Raw genomic sequence first — 11345 nt, 5'->3', positions numbered from 1 at the left:
TTCCTGACACACACACACACACACTAGTCAAGAGGCAAACTGTAGGCTAATTCAGTACTGGGCACTCATGTTACTGCCTCCTTTTTGTGTTACGGGGAGAGGGGCTTAAGGGGTGTGGGCGGAGGATGGCTGGGGGAGGGAGGGAGAAGCCGAGAGGAAAGGCTGGGGCTCCACGGAGGGGGTGGAGTACAGAAGAAGCTTTAGCTTTGGGACTACACTGAAAAGTAGGATTGTGAGTTTTTTTGTGTGAGAGGAACACATGAGAAAAAGAGAGACAGAAGAAGGAAGATGGGTGGTCCAAAGAGACATCTCAAGGATTAAAGAAGGATGTGGAGCAACAAAAGACCGATTTCAACTAAGCTGACCTGGACACAAACAGAAAGAGAGGGAAGACAAAGTAGAGGTGCACAGAAGACAGAGGATTTGCCTGAACAAGAACAAGAACGAGCCGTCAGGCTGATAACTGAGGAGGCATGTCTTACTCACCCAAGGAGGAAGAGAAACAGTAAAGTCAAATCAGACAGGAGGAAAGAGGGGGGTGGGGGGTGGAGGGATAAAACGAAACATAAGAAAGCACAGAGGCAAAAGATTAACACCATTCAGAGAGAGAGAGAGAGAGCGTGTGTAAGGTACAGCGAGAGGAGAACGAGCCGACAGAGGGAGGTTGATAGAAAAGAGATAACGGGTGTTTAGAAAGGTGAAGCAACGCAGAGAAAGGGACAGAAGGTGAGGGGGCGAGTGGGTGAAGTTAGCAGGAAGGGAGAGGTATGAGGGAACTGAGTTCACATATCTCTTTGATCTTCATTCTCCTCTGTTTGGGGAGCCTGCTGACCACTGTCACCTGGTACATACTTGACAAGTAAGTGTCGCTTTCCCAACCACCTATTGTATCTGTGCTTTCATATCATGATTCATTTCACAATACTACACATTCTTAAAAGTAAAGATACTAGCAGAGAATTTTGGAAAATGAACTGAATAACTGACAGGTTAATATGTTATATATATGTTATATATGTTTTTCTGGTAACAAGTTATAATAAGGGTAGAAAACATATATTTAAGTAATGCTTAACTACCTGCCAATTTACATTCATTCATTGATTATCTATTAAGTGTCAACTAATCACATAAAGTAACGAGAGTCATGCATTAGTTTGGCATTACTTCTGTATGATTTGTACCCTTATTATGAAGTGTTCATATGTTTTCTATGTGTAGAACATTGAGTGAGGAAGTACTTGTTTTTTTTATGCAAACAGCCTTGTTTGCGTAGCCAAACAATGAATCTATAGAGTCACTTGAAATAGAATTGGAGAGGCTGGAACAGGAGCAAGCATAAAAACACCAATCTGAAATGAAATGCTCTTTTGCAGTCTCTCATAAGTTGTCGGATTTTCAGTCTTATAGTCCTACAGGTGTAAGACTCTGTGAAGAATGGGAATCAGGCAGATTTTAAAAAAAAATCTTAGCTCTTATGTTCTTGTCAGAAACGTAACAAAACAGGAAGAGAATAAGCTGTATTTACAAGCAAAACACAGCCTACCACAGACCACAGACACTGCCATGGACATACGTAGATACATTGCTGAAGTGTGGAACAGTAACAAAGGTCTGTGTACACTGGTTGTTCATTTATGATTTGCAATGCTGACAATTTTACTGCCACTCTTTCCTCAGTCGATAAGAATCCCTGAATGCAAAACTCTATTTGCTTCAGTGTTTATTGATGAATGTGCAGGTTAATAGGGTGCTAGTTTTGCAGTGCTGGAATACATTGTTGAACTTTCTCGGATCAAACTCAGCAAATAACAAACACCAGATATTGGGAGGGTGACAACCTGATGACCGTGTGGGTTTACCTGCATTCTTACATTCCTCAAACTTCCTCAATCAATCAACTTTTTTCTTTGTTAAGATGGCATGGTTTAATGAAGCTTCCTGTCAGTTATTATTGTGCCTGTTATTATCATGGGTAGATATCCAAAGCAGATATAAGCAAGGCAATGTAATTAGCTTGGTACATTTCAACAACCAGGCAACTTGGAAAACAAATAAATATATTGTGGTTAATATTCAAGTTGGTTTAATGGTTGATAGGTGTGTCAGGTGTGGTTCGTACCATGGCATTCAGGCGAAACTGCATGCCATGCTAATGGATGCGATGGAGTGCATGGGCCATCAAAGTTCAACCTTTTGATTCAAGGGCAGTTAAAGGTACATTGGGTCAGGACTAGAGAATAGTGTTGCCGGTTACAGTATGAAGCTCAGTGGATCCAACTGCAGAGCCTAATGATAGGTCAAAACATCATTTAGACATGAATACTGGGCTTCCATAGATATGTTCACCCAACGTTTAACATATTTCACCATGTGTATTGCAGTAGAAATGACTAATTAAGAAAAGGTAGCTTTTAAGACTGCAGAATAATCAGACAAAAAGTGTATTGGATTATAATCGCTGAGTTTACCTTTAAAAATATCTGGAGAGGATCTTTAAGTGACTTTTTTTATTTATGCCTTCACCAAATTAAGTCCGCGTCACTACCAGGTTTACAGGTGCATTAGGTGTGTCGTTTGCGCAATAGCATTCAACTAAAACTGCCTGTCGCATAACTTGATGTAGATAGTATTGTAAATGTACAAGTTGGGAAACATGCCACCAATGTTATATTCTCTGATTCAAGGGCAGATAAAGGTACATTACGTCTGAGCTAGAATATAGTGTTACCTGTTACAGTATGAAGCTTAGCAGATACACACTGCAGGGCCTAATGATAGGTCAAAACATCATTTAGACATTAATACTGGGCTTCCATAGATATGTTCACCCAATGTTTGTCACATTTCACCATGTGTATTGCAGTAGAAGTCACTAAGTGAGAAAAGGTAGCTTCTAGACTGCAAAATAATGAGACAGAATACACTGAAACATGGGTGCCAGTGGAAAAGTACTTCATGTCACTATAAAAATCAATCCAATCCAATCCACCATTTTTATTTTATTCAATTTTATTTTTCTCTCCTTTTGAATTAAGTTAATACTGGTAATTGTTGTCTTCTTCTTCTGTCAGTGCTGCTCTACAGTATTAAACTTGTATGTTACCTGTGTTGTAAGATGTGAGTACAGTGAGAATTGAAGGATAGTAATAATGTTTATGACTGATATTGTTTGACGGGTGGGGAAGAGGGTTTGGTTCAAACAATGAAAGGTTGTCAATTAATTAACCCTCTTTGTTAATTAATTGTCAGAATTCTGTATTTTCTATTTTTCTGTTTACATTTTTTGTGAGTCAATTAGAATAAGATAAAAAAAAAAACAAATAATATGCCCACATCAGATCTAACTGTGCAGAACAGGATTTTCTTCTTTGCTGACATAACAGACAGACAGTCATGAAGCCAACGCAACACAATGCGGGCCCCTATCAGAGTCGATTGTCTGTGTTCTGGCCTCTGCATTTTTCTCATCTTTGTGTTTCTACAGTGATGTGGAACCTTACAAACCACCTCCTCAAAAAAAAAGCCCTGGCAAGCTTTGTAAAGACTGCAGGTGAGAGTTAACACTCGTAGTTTCTCTTTTAAGTTCCCCTCCACATAAAATGTGTTTTTTGTTAATCGTTGCTTCAGTTGAGTCGCTGTTTGAGCAGAGTGCAGAGTTTTGACACTAGAAAGCTGTTTTCATGTTCATCTGGTGAAAGGGGAAAGTTTCTCTGTGCTTGTTGAAAATCCAATTTTAAAGGACGGGCCTATGAGCAGGATTTATGGCATCACAACTAGTTTGGAGGCCAATCATGGTCCAGTATGCAACTCACACAAATGTGATGTGGAAACTAGAAGCTTTCAGTGCACAAACACTGATAATGGACTTTACAATGAAGTAGGAGACATATTGTCTCCGGCACTTCAACTTCTGTGATGAAATATATTTGCATATTCATATATTCTAAAATTTTTAGTGAGGGAGAGGAAGTAAATGCCATTTTAAAGATTTTAAAGTCTTATTTTGTGGAAAAAACATATCAGACACACATTATTGTTCCAAGCAGAGTGTTTTTATATGTCTTAAAGGTAGAGTCAGTCATTCCGCAGAAAGATTGTTGATATAACAATACACCTAAACAAATATACTACTCTCTTTGTGCTCCTTTAGAGGCTCCGCCCCCCAAATTCATGGGCACCCATTGTGAAGGCAACGGCCAAAAGAGAAATATGACAAAATCAAACAACTTTGCGGGGTGTGAATTTTATTAAGCCGTAAAGTTATGCATAATTAAGGATGTGGCTGCTTTGAGTGACAGGTTGCTAGCCGCTAGGTGGTTTGTTTCAGCAACCAGGCTTCATTCGGCCCACCTCAGCTCCACCTCTTTGCCCATTTTGGATTAGCGGGGAGTTAGGTGGAGTCAGGCACTGCCAAGATGGCGATGACCGGAGCCACCAACTTTGAGCTTCAAAACCACTCAACACACAGAAGGGACAACTGGCGGACAATGAGGAGATATTTGCTGAATTTGACAAAAAATGTATTGAATTAGAATTACTGACTTTACCTTTAATACATGCCTGGAGGGGATCTTTAAGTGACCTTTTTGTTTATGTCTTCATCAACTTAAGTGATGTAACCACCAGAGATTACAAATTTGACTGTGTGTTTGTGTGTGTGTGTGTGTGTGTGTGTGTGTGTGTGTCTGTGTCTGTGTGTCACAGGGCAATTATCAACAAAGTAAAAGAAAGTTACTCTCAAACCTGGAGGAGGCAAGAGGACAATTACCAAAAGTTTAGGTAAAAAAGCCAACATCTTCTCAAAGGTTTAAACAAAGGTCCATGTGAGCTTTGTGTCCATGTTGTTTTGGTAGAAAGATGAAGAACTAGATGTAAGGAGAAGCGAAAATAAAAAATGTGTGTTACAATAGAGGAACTTGACATGCAACTGTTCTAAATATAACCATTTATAAGGTAATTTGAGTTATGGTGACAGAGAGTCTTTACTGAGGACCCAAGACTGCTTTCAGTCAGTTCTGTCAGTCAGCTTTGCTATTTAACAAAGTCCTTGTGGTTCCCCAGATCTCAGCTGAGAACCAAGTGCAATGGCTTCGATAAGGCGATCATCACCCAGGCCAACACTCCTATTGGAACAAAGCTTGTATACGACGGGGAAAAGAAAAGGACCCTCCTGGTGAACTCTGAGATTTTCAGCACCTTTGCAAAGGTATGCTACTCGTCATTCATGAATATTATCACAACATCAGCTGCTTGCTTGGTGTCTTGCTTGTTCCTCAAGTGTTGTTCCACAGTGGTTATTTCACTGCTTGTCATGTGTCCGCTCACATGTTGGCTCTTTGATAAACATGACACAGACTGGTTTATTTTTGGTAAGGTGCTGGTGTTAAACGGAGCGACGCACACTTCTTTCTGTTTGCCCCAAACACTAAATACATGTTGTTCAATCATGTAACATGCTTAAAGCAAATGTAGTGTCTTGTAGCAGTTGCTTTATAGGTTTATTAATTCTGCAAGTCTGTGTTGTGTAAAACAAAGAAAACATTTATCTTCTGCATTTTAAGAATTTGTTATGAAAATTTTTTAAAAATATATAAAATATTTTGGGAAAAACTTTTGGTTTGCCCAGTTTTGAACGGAGGACTTATTGATCTATACTCAAATGTTTTCATATACGTTTCATATAAGGTGACTCCAGCATATGCTTTAACACACATTTAGGGACATTTTACAATGTGAGAATAGAAAGTAACTCTGTGAAATCATTTTTGTTAATGTAACTAGAGAGGAATTAATCGATAATGACTTTATAATTGATGAATGGTTGATAAGTAACATAATAGCAGATACTGTAAATACCTCGTAATTTATTAAGTAATTACAGTATATGCTAGTAATTTATTACTAGGTAATAAATAAATATCTCCGACTTGACATACTGAGTTTTTCCGGATTAACTCTGAATCAGATGCTGAGCTGCACAAAACAGTAAGAACCCTTTAATTATTAATTACTTAAATATTGTAATATTTAAGTAATATATTAAGTAATATATTAAAGTTGCCAAGCTTTTTCTTGAAGTGTGGCAACCGCTCAAAAAAGACAAATGACAACCTTTCATTGTGACATAAGCCTGTAGCATTACACATGGACACAGGACCATATTTTTTTTTAGATAAAATTATTATTATTATTTATATGGGACCATGTACAATATTAAACAGAGTTAGCTTAAATTTTTTGGCAGTTCTTTGGCAGGTCACAATTAAAACATAAACACTACAACAACTAGACAAACAACACAGGACACATATTCCTACACAAAGTGAAACCAACAAAACTCAGAGTCAGAAATGACATTGAATCGGCTTTTTATCCAAAATTGTTCATTTAAATGCTTTTTACAAAATAAGAATAAATATGATTATGAGCCACAGAGTGAAGAGCCATGACACTTCTTTATCTTCTGTCTTGTGAAAAGATTTCTTATCATGGCTATAGTATGCACGTGTCTCTTCACCATCTGGAGAGTTCACTCAGTTATATTGACTGTTGAACTTGCTGTTCAGTTCACATCCTTATTGCATCGATTTTGAACAACAGAAGACGATAAAAACTGTGAATACAAAGTACAAGTGTAATTTGTCACATTTGACTTAGAAAAAAACTGCAATATCCTCCTCCAGTATGTCAAAATAATATATTTATACTAATATAATAATAATAATAATAATAATAATAATGATGGTAATAATAATAATAATGATAATAATAATAATAATAATGATAATAATAATAATAATAATAATAATAATAATAATAATAAGAAGAAGAAGAAGAAGAAGAAGAAGAAGAAGAAGAAGAAGAAACTTTACAGCACTTTTCAAAATAATGTTACAAAGTGCTTTACATGGTTAAAACATTTAAGTACTACAATTAAGCAATATAATCAGACAATTAAAATAAAAATAAAACTTGAATAAAATATCCCTGGTATAAGATTAAAAATAATTATAATGGAAATTATAATAAAGGATGTCACTGACTCTACAAGCCTCAGATCTTCAGACAGGGAGATCCAGAGCTGAGTGGCCTTGACTGAAAAAGTCCGGTCACCTTTGATCACCAGTGATTGCACTCTGTGTTTCTTTCGCAGTTTTTATTGTTGTATCCATCTTCTCTGTCTTCCCTCTGTGTAGTTTTTATGGTTTTATTGTTTTTTTTTATTTCATTTCTATTTTATTTTTCTTTTTTCTTTTTGCATTGTACAGCACCTTGTAACTCTGGTGTTGAAAGGCGCTTTATAAATAAAGTTTACTTATTTACTCACTAGTCTTGAGCCGTGACATATGAACAGCCAGAAGGGCCCTAAAAGCATGTATGACCTTCTCAAGATCAGGATGAGAGAGAGAAGATTTGATTTTTGACTATTATAGACTATTTATAGTAATAAAATAGTAAATTAAATACATTAATTTAAAAAAGCCACTCAATTCACCAAATGAAGGAACTGGGAACAGATGGACTTGAGCACTGTAATATTTTCGCCCCACCCCCGCATCCAAATAAAAAAGCTGAACATGAACTAGATATAGACTACATATATTATTTTATCACCTGATGCCCCTGTTGCATGTCTGGGCAAGCAGACAGTTCAAAAGAGCACACCATAAAACATTGAAACAACACCTTTAATTACTTCACCCGTAAATGAATCTTATGTTTGCTTTCACGCACAACAGAGTTAGCTTTTATGAAGGGTGACATCAGCAGGTATTACCACTTAGTAGTGAAAGACATGACTCCGGGGCAGTTGCCAAGAGAGGACTGATAACCACCGTTGGTTAGAGTTCACTGCTCATGTATATGGCACATGTTCTCAACGTTCTCAGGTTTTGTGTGTAGCTGATTTGGTTTTACGCACAAGATGAAGATGATGTATATCATTGAAGCTCTTGGTATGTGTCTTGGTAACAGTGCGGTCAAACATTTAACCACTGTATAAATCCAAACTATTCCCAGGCCACAATAAAGTGTTGCTAAAACCTCGATTTACATTTTCATGATCAGTGTGAAAACCATAATAGCACTGAACATCTGAGTCTTTGGTGGTACTATGTTTGTTCTGCCCTGAGTAACCTGCAATGAGGTCTAACATCTGAGCGTAAGAGACTACATTTTGTTTCAGGAATCACATTATAAGTAATGTGTTCACTCCAGTGCTGGGTATCAATCCACAGGCTCTGAAGTCTGCCTTTTTAGACCAAATATGTCATAACAGTCTCACCAGGCCTGTCCTGTTTTAAAGGCTTTGCCAAATATGGCTGTGAAATGCAGCCTTCTTTTGCCTGATTTTTTAGGGAACAGCTGATATATCCTTACTAACCATAGTAACAATAAAATTAATCAAAATAAATGTATAGATGTCCCTCCCTCAACGTGTTTTTTGTCTTCAACGCACAGTATATCATAAACAGTAGATACAATATCTTTATTTTGTTTGATGATAGTAATTCCTTGTCTGTTGAATTCAGGAGCATCCTTTCTTAAATAAAACATGGGACACGTGCGCTGTTGTCGGGAACGGAGGGATCTTGACCGACAGCAAGTGTGGAAAGACGATCGATTCAGCTCAGTTTGTTATGAGGTGAGACAGGTGTCCAGCGTAGTTAATTGAGATGCTGATGACGATTAATCAACAAAAATTATGCTCATCTCTGTTGAAATTCCATATAAACATTTCAGTTTATTCTTTGTTGTTTGTTCAGGTGCAATCTACCACCTTTGAAAGATGGCTATGAGAAACATGTGGGCATGAAGACTGATCTTGTGACAGCGAACCCGAGCATCCTCTTTGAGAAGTGAGCGAGCGAATGAATCTCATTCGATTGTCATCAAGTAATATTCCTCCTCTCTTGTTACTTCACATATGCTGTTTTTTTCCCCAGGTATGGGGCTCTAATGGGTCGTCGCCGTCCGTTTGTGGAGAGTCTGCAAACCTACGGAAACTCCCTGCTTCTCCTTCCCGCCTTTTCCTTTGGCCACAATACTCCTGTGTCCCTGCGGGTCGTCTACGCCATTGAGGATTTTAAAAGCCCTACTCGTCCCGTCTTCTTCAACCCTGAGTACCTTCAGAGTCTGGCTGCCTTCTGGCGCAGCCAGGGCCTAAAAGCAGGACGGCTCAGCACCGGTTTGATGATGGTTAGCATAGCACTGGAAGTCTGTAACAATGTGCAACTGTATGGGTTCTGGCCCTTTAGTAATCACCCACACGAACTCTATTCCCTGACTAATCACTACTATGATAACATGAAGGCTAAGGCAATCCACGCCATGCCTACTGAGTTTAACCTTTTGCTGCAGCTGCACACTCAGGGCGTGCTCAAACTTCACCTGGGAAATTGTTGACCATGTGCAAAGTAGTTCTCAGACCTGGGGACAGCTGACAGCTCAGGAGCACAGTGCCTTCTCTGTAGCCTCTGGATGAAGCCAGTCACTCATGAAGTCATTCATGAACTTTTGAATGAATGGATGTATCTATTTTGGATGATGACATGGAGGAATTGGGTCCAAGCAAGGTGGATGCAGAAACTTATAGTTAATACTAAGCTGGCCTATCAGCAACCAAGACATTTGCACTGAAATCAAAACGCACCAACCATAAGACTGTAAAAATCCTGCAAACAGTCTTGCAGTGTATTTACAGCTGTATTTATTACTACAAATGTTCCAGCTGGAATCTAGAGGGAGTTATTTTGATTTAACTGGGAAGCCTTTGTGAGGCCTTGGTGGGGGGTTTATATTGTAGTGCCTTATTTGATTGATCATGGGAAGTTTTAGATCAAGCTGAATGTAATTTTAAGAAAATCAAATACCTCCTTTACTCAAAGATTGTCTGGCTGTGAAAACTCTAACATCTTATGAAAGCACCAGCACATTGAATGTAAAGAATCTTTTTTGACATTTTTGTTAAAAAGCACATCAGACATTTAACCACTTTGAAAAATATTACGGTACCTTTACATACTGATCACACTATTGTTATATACAGCCGGTGCTGGGAGTGGATGGGATCATTTCTGCTCGCTTGTTTTAATTCCGTTTGACTGACGCTGGTGGATGTGGTGCAAGGGAAGGGTAAAGGGTTGTTTCCCAGAAGCCTTGACTGGAAACCATCATGCTTGCAACTCTGTAGGCTGTGGTTATCAGATGACCATAAATGAGCGTTGAAGGCAAGGACTAAACAGGTAAATAATATCACTTGTAAACACATTCAGGAGATCTTTTCTCATTGAGTCAAAACTTGTGAGGGTCTTATTCAACTGGGAGTATTACCAGTCACTCTCATACTTTTAAGTCTTACAGTGACTTTTTGGTGTCATAGAGATAAATTATGTACGAGATGTAGGTGACCAAACTTGAGAACTCCTGGTGAGTTAATTTTGTGAATGTTTTGTAATTTTGTTTTGTTTTGTTGTTTTGTAAACAACACGAGGTGAGAGGGAAAATGAAGCTGAAGTTAATAAATATTTTTCAGGAAAGTTACTTGTATGTATTCTTTGGCTGGAGTGGAGTTCACTTGTCTAACCAGACGGAAAAAAAAAAAAAAGCTTTTCCCCTAGACGTCTCAGTTTGCATGATTTAGTGTCTTTGAGCCATTAAGTGTCCCAAACCTGCCAAGATTTGTCACTGGGATGCAGTATTTCTACTTACAAACAGCACATGGGGCCAGTTTTAGGGCACAGTTTGTGCTCGGTGTTCATGTCATGGCTGGATAGAGATTTATTAGCTATTGATTCTCATCTTTTTTTTGCTACGGTTTGGTACAAATTAGAACCTGGTGTAAGATATATGTATAGTATGCTGGTATACTGTTTTTGCAAATGAATGAATCCATTGTTATATTTCTTTTTATTATTTGGCCTCATGTTTTTCTATATTTCATACAGCTGTGATATCAGTGGCCGATACATTACTGAACCTTCCAGTTCACTAAGTTTCTTCTGCGTGCCCTGCTGGAGGGCATCCCACCGTTACATGAAGACCAGACATGCAAACATCTGGATGATTAAAGAAAAAACAGACCAGGGAAGCCTTGGAAAGCACTGAAGCAGTTTTTTGTCCCTATCTTCATTCCTTGCCCACAAATTGATAATGGTAGCTTGTGTGCGCCGTCTCTAAAATGACATCCACGTTGGGTTAGTGCATCCGGCCAATTAGGCCATTAATGGAGTGAAATGTTTGTTTCTTTTTAGAGAAAATAGCCCGCTGCCACAAGTTGCCATCCAAGAGAGTGCTCATATCGGCAGTGACCTCATTGTACATCCAGCTGGAGCACTCTGCAC

General features: G+C 38.3%; 1 protein-coding gene across 1 annotated transcript; it reads left to right on the top strand.

Moving 5' to 3' along the window:
* Nucleotides 1-198: 198 nt before the first annotated feature.
* On the top strand, nt 199-10513 carry st8sia6 (ST8 alpha-N-acetyl-neuraminide alpha-2,8-sialyltransferase 6). The gene is made up of 7 exons (XM_042394186.1): nt 199-859; nt 3488-3553; nt 4708-4782; nt 5065-5209; nt 8535-8647; nt 8769-8861; nt 8949-10513. The coding sequence occupies exons 1-7, from the start codon at nt 768-770 to the stop codon at nt 9406-9408; spliced, it is 1044 nt and encodes a 347-aa protein (XP_042250120.1). The 5' UTR covers nt 199-767; the 3' UTR covers nt 9409-10513.
* The last annotated feature ends 832 nt before the right edge of the window (nt 10514-11345 follow it).

Source organism: Thunnus maccoyii, chromosome 18 (assembly GCF_910596095.1).
Source record: "Thunnus maccoyii chromosome 18, fThuMac1.1, whole genome shotgun sequence".
Classification (NCBI taxonomy): Eukaryota; Metazoa; Chordata; class Actinopteri; order Scombriformes; family Scombridae; genus Thunnus; species Thunnus maccoyii.
This window is presented reverse-complemented; position numbering and strand designations above follow the sequence as displayed.